Source organism: Populus nigra, chromosome 10 (assembly GCF_951802175.1).
Source record: "Populus nigra chromosome 10, ddPopNigr1.1, whole genome shotgun sequence".
Lineage (NCBI taxonomy): Eukaryota > Viridiplantae > Streptophyta > Magnoliopsida > Malpighiales > Salicaceae > Populus > Populus nigra.
The window spans coordinates 10,894,554-10,909,520 of record NC_084861.1 but is presented as its reverse complement, the minus strand read 5'-3'; the positions used below and the strand labels follow the sequence as shown (position 1 = coordinate 10,909,520).

General features: G+C 35.2%; 2 protein-coding genes across 2 annotated transcripts; one reads left to right on the top strand and one right to left on the bottom strand.

The window, feature by feature from the left end:
- Positions 1-512: 512 nt before the first annotated feature.
- On the top strand, positions 513-2,488 carry LOC133704248 (transcription factor MYB106-like). Its single transcript, XM_062129025.1, has 3 exons — positions 513-676; positions 811-940; positions 1,439-2,488. The coding sequence occupies exons 1-3, from the start codon at positions 544-546 to the stop codon at positions 2,319-2,321; spliced, it is 1,146 nt and encodes a 381-aa protein (XP_061985009.1). The 5' UTR covers positions 513-543; the 3' UTR covers positions 2,322-2,488.
- Positions 2,489-12,295: 9,807 nt separating this feature from the next.
- On the bottom strand, positions 12,296-14,165 carry LOC133706078 (uncharacterized). Its single transcript, XM_062131603.1, has one exon. It carries the CDS (start codon positions 14,005-14,007, stop codon positions 12,406-12,408), a length of 1,602 nt encoding a protein of 533 aa, XP_061987587.1. The 5' UTR covers positions 14,008-14,165; the 3' UTR covers positions 12,296-12,405.
- Between the last annotated feature and the right edge of the window lie 802 nt (positions 14,166-14,967).

The window sequence follows — 14,967 nt, the reverse complement described above, 5'->3', positions numbered from 1 at the left end:
AATATTTCATATGTAATTAATTTCTTTTGGGGGGGTATTCATGTGCAATTGAAGTAGTCGTATTTATTATTTCATCTTATAAAAAGAAATCATTTATGGTTGATAAAGAATAGCTTTGGGAGTTATAATACTATCAACTGCCCAATGAATGGCCTTAGAAAAATCGGTCGGTCATGTGGAGATAGAGTGACCGCATGCGTGGCTGGCTGACAAGGCAAAGAAATATCTGCTGTCTGTTGATAATTAAATATTTGTCTCACTAAAGCTGCTCACATTTTCAGTTCGTTTTTCACATTTGAGGTGCTTGGTTAAACCTGGGTATGAAAGAAAAATAATTTGAGAATTAGGTTAAAATACCTGGTTACATCGCTAGTAGGTTCAAGGTGGATTTGTACGGATCCATATCGATAATATTTATTATATTACCAGCGCGCCTATATATTCTGAATGTGTTTTTCTAATTCACTTGTCTTCCCCTGATATTTCTCCTTACTTTCCACGTTATAGTTCATCTCTCTCTTTCTCTCTCGGTTGGTCTGAGATATGGTTAAGTCTCAATGCTTTGAGAAGGTGGGACTGAAGAAAGGGCCATGGACTCCTGAAGAAGACCAGAAGCTTTTGGCTTACATCGAAGAGCATGGGCATGGAAGCTGGCGAGCCTTGCCTGCCAAAGCTGGTGATTTACATTAACAGACCCTTTATTTACTCCCAATTATTTATTCACTTGGTGCCCTAGTCTTTATTAAACGATAGCTTGATTGCTATCCCTTCCTTTTGTTTTTTGGTGTGTCTATATATATATATATATAGGACTTCGAAGATGCGGGAAGAGCTGTAGACTCAGGTGGACCAACTACCTTCGGCCAGATATCAAGAGAGGAAAGTTTAATTTGCAGGAAGAACAATCAATCATTCAGCTTCATGCTCTTCTTGGAAACAGGTGAGATGGTAGTTCCTCGCGGTGATATATAGGATCTTGAAATTGACGGTCGTCACACTCTCATCATGTGTGGTCTCATGGTTTCCACTTAATTTGGTATTATTATTCCTTCGATGATCTTTGGTCTTCGGATTTTGTGTCTGTCTTTGGAAAGCTATTATGCAAGTTTGTTTTTATATTTTAAAAATATTTTTAAAAAATATTGAAATCTTTTTATTTTTTTATTTCAAATTAATATTTTTTTTATGTTTTTAAATTATTTTAATATATTTTTTAAAAAAATATTTTAAAAAAATTCACAAAAACACTTTTAAACATGATATCCTGGGACTTGATATAAAGTTAAGCTCTCAGTCAGTTATTGATATTGGTGCTATCATAGACATCACTACGTACCAAGTATAAACTCTAGGTGTTGCAATCAATGCTCGGATTGCTTTAGACAGTGACACATGCATGATGCTTTGTACGTAAAGATGACCGTCTTGTTTTATACAGGTGGTCAGCCATTGCTACTCACTTGCCGAAAAGAACCGATAACGAGATCAAGAATTACTGGAACACACATCTTAAGAAAAGATTAGACAAAATGGGCATTGATCCTGTGACACACAAGCCAAAAGCTGATTCTTTCGGCTCAGGAGGTGGCCATTCCAAGGGTGCTGCCAGTTTAAGCCACATGGCTCAATGGGAGAGTGCTCGACTAGAGGCAGAAGCCAGATTGGTCCGTGAGTCAAAGTTAAGTGTACCTAATCCTCCCAAAAACATGCTAGGCTCTGCAGTTTCAGCTCAAGTCTCCAACAAAGGTAGTGCACCTCCAACAGAAAGACCACGGTGTCTTGATGTACTCAAAGCATGGCAAGGGGTCGTCTTCAGCATGTTCTCGGTAGGCAGCACTGACTCTCTCGAGTCTCCAACATCCACATTGAATTTCTCAGAAAATGCATTAGCCATCCCACTCATTGGAGTTCAGAAAAATCCAACCACCACACTAGCTTTTGCCACAAATAATGCTACATGCAACAGAGGGACTACGGCCAGTGAATTTGATAGGGGAAACCAGTTGGAGTGCTTTGAGAAACTGAAAGATCCAGCACAAGTGAAACGAAATTTGGACAGTTCAATGGCAATTCATGATATAAGCCCGTATGCCGGCGATCATAATGCGTGGTTTGTTGACTCTTCAGCGAGTGAAAACGCACCTATGGGGAATATCATTGATGGATTTCCGGAAATTTTAGTGTGTAATTCTCTGGACCCCAACCCGACCTGTTCTGGAGAGAATATTAATGATTGCTATGCTGGTAGTCTTGAAGATAATTATTGGAATAGCTTACTCAATCTGGTGGATGCTTCTCCAACTGGGTCATCTGTATTTTGATCATCTACACTATAGCTACTTCTATAGTTCTAGTACTATAAAGAAAGGAGAGGAAAAAAAGGCTAATTGTAGGGTTTGACTGAGGGACTCGTAATGGTTAATTTCATTGCATCAAGTGTAACATTAGATCTTTATAAATAAAGGTTCTTTAGATGTTCTGTCTGTAATTAATTTGAATGCTAGCTGCTAGGGATTGAAACTAAATTGTGGTCATATATTACTCGATCAAGGATCTCTTTCGCCAATTTCTTCGTGGGTTCCAAATTTTGTCATAAAATATTGCATAGTTTTTGAGGCTAGGATTTCGTGTAAAGGTTGCCTAGCTGACTATTTCGCTGATATATATATATATAGGTCGCATCATCCTTTATTTAAACAATGCTACCCCAACTTTTAGCTCTTTCCTCGCAGATCGGAAGATGAAATTAGGGATTATAATAGGTTTTATATTCTATTTATTAAAAAAATTAGATATTTATAAATTATTTATTGATATTCTAGTATTTATTATTTGATTATTATTCAATAAAAAATAAAATAGTTAGTATTTGTATTTGAAGTATGCATGTACGTATGTGTGTGTACATGTTTTATGTTGATATTAAAATATGTATATATCATACTATATTAAAAAAATATAAATGTTCTACAAATATATCTATATAATAGACAAATGTATTTATATAATATAAATATATATTTTAGGTAACGTGTGGATGGGTTTTATGTCGAGTTTGACAATATTCATATTGTATCCATTATTATTCAAGTAATGTAATTATCTTAAAAAAATACTCGTCCATTTAAGTCAGGTCAGGTCAATATCCATTTGGTTCAGATTAAATTGCTCTCTAGATGCAATAGCTAGTTTTTGTCTTTCCTATATATATGTCGTGACGTGCACGACATCGAATGACAGAGCTGCCTCCTGGAATTGAAATGAAAAGTTTTAAGTTTAATCATAAAGTTATTATTATAGGGTTCAAGAGTTGACACCCATTATTATGGTCACTAAAAAACCTAATGGTCTGCTAGAGATTTGGGTAAAGGAACTAGTTGTGTAAGGGGAAAACGCATCACCCCTAGTACACCCCACCTAAGGTAAGCTGCATTGTTGACTGATTGTTTTTCTAAGTCATATTTTTATCCATTGTTCACATCTAAGGTTCAAGACAGATCTTCTTTTATGAGAGAGTTTCTATCTTATTGGATTAAATTCTAACCATTCTTAGACTTAGATTTATCATTGCATTTATTTCCTAGATATAGCTAACTCCTAACGTTCTGAATAACAAATTAATTATTACAGGTTTTTTGGTATCTTGATCAAACCCTAATTGATAATAATAAAACCGATTACGATATCCATTTCTACATTTCTTAAAACAAGATAAAAATATGATTTAGAAAGTTTATGTTTGGATTATTTTTTTAAGAATAAAGTTTATGTTTGGATTATTTTTTTTAGTTTTAGAGAAAAATCATATTTTTTATACTGGATTTGTATCTTATAATGTAAGTCTACAACCTGATATTAGATAAAATTATTGGAAAACCCACGCGACGGTCCCACAAAAAATTATTGTCGTAACCCATTTTTAGGTCACTCCCAAATTCATTTTAATTTTCTAAAAAAAATTAATAAAAAAAACTGCACAATGCCATTTTGAACGGCACTATGCTGTTTCTTCTCCCCTGCAAAATGCAGAGACAGGGGAGAACAAGATTTTTGAAAATCTTTTCCCGTTATGCTCCCTATCTGTCTTGCTATCCTCACTTGCCCAAAAAACACAAGCCACATCCCATACCCTGCCACCATTAATGCAAGCCATGATCGGCCACCCTACCCTGTGCCAAGACATGGGCAGTGTAGCCACCTTACCCTGCGTCATGGCAGTGGTAAGGTGCCCCTCTCTTCCTGTGGCTATAAATACAGAGAAGGGAAAAGACAAATGGGGAGAGGAAAAGGAAAAAGGAAACCGAGGAGGGGTGATTTTTTGGCAGAGAGAAAGACAAGAAGAGGGAGGAGAAATTTTTTGGAGAGAAGAGGGAAGCAAGCTGCAAAAACGGGGGGAGAAGGAATAGAGGAGAGGGGGAAGCCATTACACCACCATCGATTTCTTCATTAGTAGAGCAGAGGCAAGCAAACCGAAACAAGAAAAAGATCAAAAGAAGAATACCAAAGACAGGCAAAGAAAAAAAAACGAGAGAAGGGAGAAAGGAATAGAAAATAGAGACTGCGGTCTCTGCACAGAGAAGAAGAAGAACCGACCTCACCCCCTGGGCACCACCGCTGTTTCTTCCTCCCCGTCGCCCCTCACAACAACTCCACGGGTCAGCAACCGCCACCAGCGCCACCGTCAGCCTCCCATCATTTTCCTTCCCTGCTGCAGCACCGTGAAAAAGAAGAAAAACAGCAGCACTGGTTGCCACAACCACTGAGCCGCGACAACAACTCCTCTGATACCAGCAGCGCCACCATTAGAAATAGAAGAAGAAAGGAGAAGCAGCAGACAGAAGCGGGGAGAAGAAGAAACACTGAAAAAACAGTAACAGAGAAGAACAAAGCAAAATAAAAAAAACATAGAGAAGAAGAAGAAAGGCCGACCACCGTCCGAGCCGTTCTCCGGTCAGCCACCGCCAGCAGCACAGTCTCGAAGCCACCGCAGGTCCGCCCCTCTTCCTTCTTCTTCTTCCTCGCTGCACTGTCTCCACTGTTCACGTAGCATGTGAAGTGGAGAGTGCTCCACTATTCACTGGGCCGGACAAGTCCGGGCCAGTCCAAAATGAGTGGGCCGAGTCCATCCCGGTCCAAAAAAAATTCAAAAAAATATTTTCCAAAATTTGTAACTCTTCTGCGTATTTTTCTACTAATTTTGCTTAATATTGATTTGTATTTTTACATTGTAAAAATATACATCCGGTATTAAAATACCCGGTTTTTGTCAAAACATTAAAAAAAAAAACATGTTTTTGTTTTCATGCATACGGCCAAGTCTCTAAGAATAAAAAAAAAACTCATATTGTATTTTCATACAACAAAGAAAACTTCAAAAAAAAATGTTTTAGCATGCATTTTGGCTTTAATAACCAATTTATTAAAGTCACGAGAACTTGGCCAATATTTCAAAAATTCCAAAAAAATTATTTTGTTTTCTTAATATCAGAGATTATGAATTTATACGTAAAACGTACTCCCAATATTAAAAAGGTAGTTTTCTTTTATAGACATTAAAATGGTTAGGCTTTGCCCCATAAGATAAGAACCTCCTTATTGAGGAGGGCTTTTCTTGAATTTTAGATAGACAAGACCAACAATTAAAAAACACGACCAAACCTTAGATTTTGACCAGACAAATAAAACAATGCAGCTTATCTTAGGTAGGGCCTATTTGGGGTTACGCAACCAGTCTACGTACCCGATCTCTGAGACCAGTTAGGGTTCCTAGTTACCATAATATTAGGTGGCAACTCCATTCCATTTTTCCACTAATAAAAGACAAGAATTCCTTGTCTTCCTATATTTTCCAAATACACACCGCACATTGAGTGGGGAGGACGATCGCTGCAACGTCGCACACAGGCGACAATTATAAAAATGGTATTTGAAAAATTTTAAAATTTTTATTATTGTTGTTGTTGTTGTATAGGCTGCTCAGGCCCAAACCCGACCTGATCAGATTGGGTTGGTCCAACTGAAGGTCCAACAACCTTTTTCTTTTTAAAAAAAATAGGTTGAACCCGACCAAGCTGTGTGGGGTGAGCTGAAATGGGCCCACCCACGTCACATGGTCACTTACCCCACTTAGTGACCATGTGAATTATTCTGCTGCGGAACATGAATTCATGTTTTGCATGCAAATGGTAGAAGCAGTAAGAGATTTAGAGGGGGTGTCGATACACGATGTTGCACGGCGACTCCACTATTTTTATTTTTAACAAAAAGATTAATTGGGGGAAATGAAGATTTTATTGGAGTTGCCATTTAGTAATAAACTAGAAATTCCAAATTAGACACTGGTCTTAGAGATTCAGGTACTGGGTTAATTATGATTAAGGGAAGATAGACACCGCCCTTAAAACATCATTTCAAGATAAAGGTTACCCTTACTTATGTTTTTTTTTTATTATTATTATTATTATTATTATTCAAATGCTATAATATTTTGGGCTTATTTGCAATATGTTTTTAAAGATGGTTAATGTCGGTCCCTAAAATAGGAGACACGTTAAAAAATGACATCAATCCCTAAAAATAGAAGACTTGTCTAAAATGTTGACTTTTAACCCTAAAAAGAAGAGCTACGTCTGAGTTACAAAGAGAAACAATGGACATAATTCATATTTTATTTTTAAACTTTTGACATCGGTCTTTTTGTTGTAAAAAAAAGACGTGTCGACAAACAATTTTGGTTCCTAAAAAGGAAGATTATGTGGGTATAGCTAAAAAATAAGCATAACCCATACTTGAAAATTAAGCTTTGGACCCGCTCACAATGACGAGATAAAATGGGTGTTAGACCCGCGTCATTATTCTTTTTTATATTTCTTTTGGGTATTTACAAAATACAAAGAAAATTTTACAAATACTTGTATAAAAAATAAATAAAATACTACTAGAAATCCCCAAAATTACCTGAGTTCCACTGTATAAGCAAAAAACTGAAATACCCTTGAACTTCTTAGAAAATTACAAAAATTCCCTTGATGGTGCGTGTAGCTCACGCGCGGCCACTGTTGGAGGGGTGTAATTCTTCAGCTTGATTCCGGACCAACAAGGGTAGATTATGGTAGATCTGGTAGAGAGGATTTTGATGACGGTGATTTCGATGGCCGTTGATGGCTAAGGAGAGAGAATCGACGGTTTGAAACTTTTGGTGGCCGAAGAAGTCGCGACCTTCTTCCTGCCGGATTCGGCGGTGAAGATGTTGAAAACTGCCTGTGTTTTACTTGAAAGGAGGCAAGTAACCTTTCTGTGGTAGTCCGAAGTCTTTAAGTGGCCAGAGGTGGGAGATCTGATGAGAGAGAGAGAGAAACGCCGACAGGAGAAGAGAGAGAATCTCTGAGATATGCTAGAGTGCGGTCGTTAGCATGGTAAATCGGTGCATCAAAATGTTGTGAACCACTGGATTATTGATGAGCTAATCCTTCGATTGAGGTTGGCTTAATCTAAAAGTTGATCGGATGGTCTTGAAGAACCGATTGTTGTTACAGTGTGGTGAGATGTACCAATAGCTTGGTACACCGGGTTATCTAGCACGACAGGATCGAAGAGCAGATTATTTTAAGGGCTAAGATGGATTCGGGTTTTAATTCAGTGTGGTGAGCCCTATTAGATCCTATCAAATCAAGGATCCAGAACTAAAGACTATTAGATCTAACGGTTAGGATATTAATTTTTTGTATTTTTCAAATTGTTTTTTTTTAAATCAATATTTTACTCGCATGAAGAAAAACTGAAAAAAAAAACATCATTAGTAATATCAGAATCTCTTTTTTTTCTCCTCCTTTTCCTTTTCTCAAATTTTCATTGCTTTTATAGGTAACGTTGAGGGTACATGAGAATATATAACCAGGAAATACTGTATTGAAGAAAAAATTTCACAATCCCAGTTGCACCAACTATTGCAATAAAAACTTCTGCATTATTGATTTTGTTTTATTATATATAATAATAAATATTTATATGGGTAAAACTAAAAAACTCAAATCAATATTAGAAAAATCTCGTTTCAGCCGTTAAAAATCAATTTTGATTATCGAAAAAAAAATTACAAACACCAAAAAAATATTTTTTAACCAGTATTACCCAATCGACCGGGTTTTTGACTGAAAAAAACAATTTTGACCTGAAATGGCTTCACAACTCAATTTTGACCTAGTCAACATGGTTTGACCCAGTGGACTCGGTTTTGACCAAAAATGATGGTTTTGACCCTAAATGGACTTAAATTTATTTTTTACCTTGGTCGACGTGATTTGACTCGTATTGACCTGATGGGCTCGGTTTCGACCGAAAGTGATGGTTTTGACTCGAAAATGACCTGAAACTTATTTTTTACCCCGGTCGACATGGTTTGACTCGTATTGACCTGATGGGCTCGGTTTTCATGGAAAAAAGCGGTTGACTCGAGAAAAATGTATTTTTGAATTTACAACTTTTTCCTTATTTTTTGGATTTTATGAATAAAAATATAAATAAAGTAACATTTAAGAAAATTTTGGAGAATTCAAAATTGGGTTATTAGAGGGGAGTGAGGGGAAGCGAAAAGAAGGTTACCTAGCGTGGAGGGGGTGTAACTACCATGGATAGAAGGTTCGGCATGAGAATGATGGAGGCTAACGTGTCTAAAAAGAATTGAAGAAGTTAGTGTCAACAAGATTGCTCCTATTACCGATAAGAAAAGGAACTTTAGAAGGTGTTGGGCCGCTGCAGTCACAGTGTAGAGGTTGAAGCTGTTGGGATTCACAGCGAAGGAGATGGTTGAAGTGGCGGTAGAAAGGAAGAACAATGTTGAAAATGCTAAAAAAGGTTGGTTTTTTCCTCACTTTGCACTCTTATTTCTTGCTCCTCAATGCTCGAGATCCACTCTTATTTATAGGGCTGAAAAGGGGACATCTTGTCTTTATTAGGGATCAATTTTGGCTCCAGATTCAATCAGGAATGATCCTAGTCGTTGGCTTAAAATCATCATCACAAGCTGCAAAAATTTGGCTGCTAAACGCTGATTGGGTTAGCCTATTTGGGGTGACGTAACGATGGCTGTAGGGGCAACCAACGATCAAGATTTACGTCGGGGTGTAGTACAATGTCAAGTCGTTATAGTGGTGTATTGTTTGCCCGGTTTGTTGAAGAGACGAGGTATTAAATGCTCTGAAAAAGTAGCCACCTGAGCAGTTTTTTGGTTATAAAAGGTTGAAGATGATGAATAATAGGCATGCGACAAGTCGTCTGACATCTCTGTTTTTTTTTGTTTCTATGTCGACTAAAACAACATCATTTTATATTGTAGTTATTAGAAATAGTTTTATGTTGTTCTCTTATCCATTTCTTCCAGTGAAAAGGCTTTTAAATTTAAAATCTACATGGTTCTAAAAAAATGAAATTATTAGTAATTGATCATGAATTATAATAGATAAAACTACCAATTATAAGTGTAATGAATGAAAAAATAAAAAAATAATGTGTAAAGTTGATGATGAATCACCTATTATAAGACTCGAATCTTTTTAGACAGAATGTAAACTTAACTATAAAATTTAATATGGTATTAAAGTCACTATAACTCAATGATCCTCGAGTCCACTTGACTAACCTCAAAAAAAAAATATAGGTTGTAAATGAAGGGAGTGTTAAAACCACCAATCATGCATAAAATAAATAAAAATACTATAGAGTAATATATAAAATTGAAAATAGATCACCTACCATACAACTTAAGTTTTTTAGATGGAATCCAAATTAAACTAAGAGATTCAATAACAATCAACTCAATGAGAGTTTATAAAGTAATACAACTAAGCAAACATAATTAAAATAAATTATATAGAATTCTTGATTTTTTTTCATTTGATTAGATTATGAAAATATTTTTCTAATTGTTTTCATTATTTGATTCCTTGATTTCTTTGTCTGGTTGATTAGAAAATGGCCAATAACATTTATATTGGCTATTTAATTAACATGTCCATCACTATTTTAGTTTTATATAATTTAATTAGAGAGAATCAGGTGTTAAGATTGGAACTTATAACCAAATTGTTCGGTTTTTAATGCTTAAAATTATATTAAAAATTATGTTAACTTAAAATTTTAAATTATTACATGAACTATCAAGAATAATGTTATTAATGCTTAAAATCATAAAGAAATTACGTTAACTTAAAAATTTAAATTATTAAATGAAATATCAATAATAATTTTATATCATTCTTATGTAACATTGCTATATTAATTATTTAGATTATGCAAAGGACTTGGTCTTTAAGCTTGAGACATGGCACAAATGCAAATGTTCTTGTGCCACGTAGACAAATTTTATAATGCTCAGTAATTTGGCTTTAAGAAGTATTCGTCTCCATTTAATTTTTCATGTTAGTAGTTGTTCTAAATAAAAAGTTTGACATAATTGATGATTTTTAGAATTTGCTAACATGGACCGATAACATGGCATATTAATTGATGACTCAAACTATAATTTATAAAATACTATTAGTTACAACTTTAATATTATAAAATCTACGTTGATTAATCAATTATGGTTTTTTTCTATTATTCAATTAACCCAATTATCATAATATAGGGAAATGAGTTTCTTGATTTGCACAAAAAATAGGCTTATTAAGCCTTAGGGCACACATTAAGTATTAGCGGAATGTGTTTATTAGACTTCATTTATATTTAAATTATGCTAAAAAATTTTAAAAAATAAACATTATTCAAATAAAAATCAATGATATTAATTTAATACGTTAGATAATTATTATTTCACATGGTAATGTTTTTAAATATTTATAATTAACTCTAAACAAGAAAAATACATGAATTGATCCTAGACACCCGAACCCCGAAACTTCTTCTTTTTTAAAAAAATAAAAAAAAAAGTGATCATCTCCCCCAATTTCTCATGCCTTCCAAATAAAGATTGCATTTTGTTGTCTTTACCTAATTCCATCTTGTCAGCCATGCGAAAAAAGAATCCTGGTCGGTGTTTTGAAAAGGCATTAATGAATGGAGGTGTCGCATCACTTGGTCTATTATCATGCACAGTGTCTCGCTATTTCAGGCAGAGAGCAGTACCCCTCGAGTATCTCAGGCAGATGACTGATATGAGGCAACCCAAGTGACATTACACAGACCGTCTGAGAATTGCACGGAGCAAGTCATTAATTCACGAACCAAGGTTGTCTTCTTTATCTACACGCGTCGTAATATTGTGATTATTATTTTTCCACGCGAGTCAAGCATCTATCTGTAATTTTATTTTTATTTTTTTTCATAAGCCGAGATCAATTAAAACAGTGATTAAGTGGGAATCTACATGGAGAAGGGAACACAAAACAGAGGCTGAGAAAAAACAACAACCGAAAACAGAGCAACAAAAAGGGAAGACATGAGTGAAATAAAAGTGCAGAAACAAAAAGAAAAACCACCGGATAAAGGGAATGGGATTTGCCTAAACACAGATGACGAGCCATTTGTTGCCACCATTGAATTAACTAAAGGATCTCTCCCTGGACGTAGAAGCCACTCGGTGGACACTATATTAACAGACATGGTGTCTCGAGGGCAATAACATTTTCCCGTTGCGCTATTATTGATCATCGCAATAATGTCTGCATATGCTATCCCATCTAATCTTACTGCCGCCATTCAATGTTTGCACGCCTTTTATGTACTATCTGTCCTAGTTTTTTTTTTATTTTATTAATGTAATTTTTAGGATCAATTTACATGTAATTCAATTAATTTTACAGGTTCTAAAATTAATGACTATATAAACCTCTAGTAGACATCATATAAACAACTAAAGGGTTCGAACATAAAACCACAGAGAAAATAAACCTTTTAATCTCAAGTTTTTATCACTGAGTTACCACGTAGATGGTTCCTCGATCTCTTTCTTTGTGTTTTCTAGTGCTTTCTTTGAGTTTTCTAGTGCTAGTTTTTTGTGGGTTTTTTAAAAACATTTTAATATCTTTTTTAAAAATTTTAAATTATTTTTTATTTTTTATTTAAAATAATTTTTTATATATTTTTAGATATACTAATATCAAAAATAATTTTTAAAAAATAAAAAAATTATATTTTAATATATTTCAAATTAAAAAACACATTAAACTATCATCACTGTCAAAATCTTAAAAACACCCTAAATACACACCCTGAATATATACTCGGAACATCTAAACCTGTGTTTCGAATAACCGCAGATTATCATGCTTGTAGGAATGGTGAGAAAAACAAATTAATATACTTAAAACTCAGATTATAATAGCTTCGTGCACATGAGCAAACTACAATGGATCTAGATGATGATAACAAGTAAACAAAAGAAAACGAAATCACCTAGTTCACATTATCTTATAAATGGAATCCTGTCCATCGTCTAAAACTACTAACATCATTTCCTTGAGAAATTGCCATTCCAATTCCAGTCCTTCCCTCACTGCCAACTCCTCTGTAATACAACCTCCATTCATCAACTTCCCCGTCCATTTGAACCAAACAGGGAGATCCAACTCCCTTGTTATCCCATCCATCTTTCACCGATGACTCCAGCACTGCGTCGTCTTGAAATCTCCTCCAATCTCTTAATCCATCAGGAGACACTGCCAATCCAATACTCCTCTTTCCACCAGCAGCGACACCCTCATAAGCCATCAAATACCTCCCATCTTGCTTGTTCCTCACAACACATGCATTTATTGCACCAAACTCATCAAAAGAACTAATTTTTCCTCCTCCAATTATCTTCCCCAACTTCATCCAATTAATCCCATCTCTTGACCTTGCAATCCCAATACCAAATTGCCCACTTTCCACATCAAACGAGTGATAATACATCCTAAGATCACTATTACCATGAAAAACAACCCGTGGACCAGCAATAAACAAAGAATCCCACTCTCTCTCAGACCCCACATCAAACAGAGCTCCACTGTGATGTTCCCCTTCAATTCTAGCCCAATGCCTCCCATCCTGACTCATTGCCAAACCAGGCAGAGACTTAAAGATCTTTCCCTTATCAAAATTCCCATTATTCACATTATCAAGGCAAAACCTTTCTGGGTTTTCTAAACTGAACACCAAGGAATCATCATCCGTATAATCCACCTTCTCAGAACTAAAACCAGAGTAGTAAAGCCAGTAAACAGCACTTGAAGCTCTGACTTTTGAACTTGACATTACAACCACTTCACCAGGCCTAATGCTCATTGTATCAAATGCCCACCAATCTTGACCACACTTCATAACCGAACCCACATCACCGCTGGAGCTAACGGGCCCTGCCCCTCTTTCCCAGTGAATTCCATTGCTTGAAACTGCTAGTCCTATTGAATCTGCTGAGCCTGAGTTTTGACTAGAATTCCCATGGTACCACATGTACCATCTCTCTTCCTCGTCACTCAAGAATCTTTTCACCACCGGTGACCCAATTTCTTTGCCGTCCCATGAATTTGAGGGACCCAAATCAAACACCAATCCCCTAGATAATGACTGTGATGGCAAAGAATTGGAGGGCAGCGAATCATTTGAAGAAATGGGTGTTGATGGGTATTGGGGCTCTGGATTTGAATTGGATTCAGGGGTAGAAGTTTGGTCAGTTTCGTTGTTTGTGTTGGTGTCTGGTTTTGTGGAGCAACGAGTGAGAGACAGAAGGGTGTTGATTCTTTGGACAGGATTCTTTGGGACATAAAGATGTAGCACTTTGGGATTTGTAGAAGAAGGCCATGTTAGGATCGAGGTGTTTAGTTTTTGAGTGATGGAAGTTGCAAAGACGTTAGCGTTTTTCAGTGTTGAAGCTGAAGCTGCTGATGATAGAGTGACTTCCATGGCAGGAGAGAAGTGGTGGAGATTGAGTGGTGTCTGTTTGTAGAAGCAAGGACAAATAAAATGTTGACAGCCTGTTTCGCAAGAGACGAGGAAGTTTTTAGTCACTTCGGCCAAGAAGTGAATTTCCATATGATCATTAGCCCGTGTAGGTGCGCGTGGTGAACTTGAGCCATAAAATGGTCATGGAGCAAAAGCACTCGAAAAAAAAAGCAGGGTATTATGTTCTTGGTTTTTGATCTGTAAAAATCACAATTTTGCCTGCATTTCGCTACCTCTTCTCAGGCATAAGAAGTTAAAGTTACATCGGAGAATGATGTTTCCCCTGCACATTTGTTCTTTAATATAAATTTTATCATTGTTCTTTCTTAGAGATATTTTGTTCTTCCTTCTCAAGAAAGGTAACTTCAGACTATTGTGCAAGCTTCTTTTTTCTTAGGCCCTTTCACTGTATCCTTTCGCTTTCGGCAAGAAAGCTAATCTGTTTGCATGTCCTCAGAAATTATTCCTATACAATGTTATAGATTTTTCTTTTCTTTTCTTTTTTAAACATCTTCGTACATAGACTGTAACAAGTTCAATCTCTTTGTAAGTCAGTTCCACTTGTAATTAATTTTTTATTATAGCAATGAAAAGAACAATCTCTCGTAAATTGATTTCCATAATATTTTTTTTATTTTTTATTATTAGAATCCGACAATCTCTCTTTATCTTTTCTTTTCAATCAGAAACTAAAAAAATAAAAATAAATTTTTATATCACAATTAATTTGAAAAAATTTCGAGACATTAAAATCGTATAATTTATATTATTTTTAAAATTCAATGACCAAATTATATCTTTTTCAAAACTTTTGGCACACCATCCATGTCTTATATTTTTTTTATTCCGGTTCCTTTTCTTTTAATTTCACTAGACTACAAAATCAAAAGTAATTGGTTTTAAATTAAAATAAAATTATTTAAAATAAAATTTAAAAGACCAAAATAAATTATATATAAAAATATAACAAAGTTATTTACAGTGATTTGTGTATGCATGAACAATACTAGCTCTTGTTGTAAAACACCCCCATGTTGTTATAGGTAATCA

Excerpts from the sequence above, each read along its gene's own strand:
- LOC133704248 (XM_062129025.1), top strand. The coding sequence starts at position 544 with ATGGTTAAGTCTCAATGCTTTGAGAAGGTGGGACTGAAGAAAGGGCCA. Across the intron at positions 677-810 it reads AGCCTTGCCTGCCAAAGCTG|GACTTCGAAGATGCGGGAAG; the intron begins GTGATTTACATT and ends ATATATATATAG. Across the intron at positions 941-1,438 it reads CATGCTCTTCTTGGAAACAG|GTGGTCAGCCATTGCTACTC; the intron begins GTGAGATGGTAG and ends TGTTTTATACAG.
- LOC133706078 (XM_062131603.1), bottom strand. The coding sequence starts at position 14,007 with ATGGAAATTCACTTCTTGGCCGAAGTGACTAAAAACTTCCTCGTCTCT.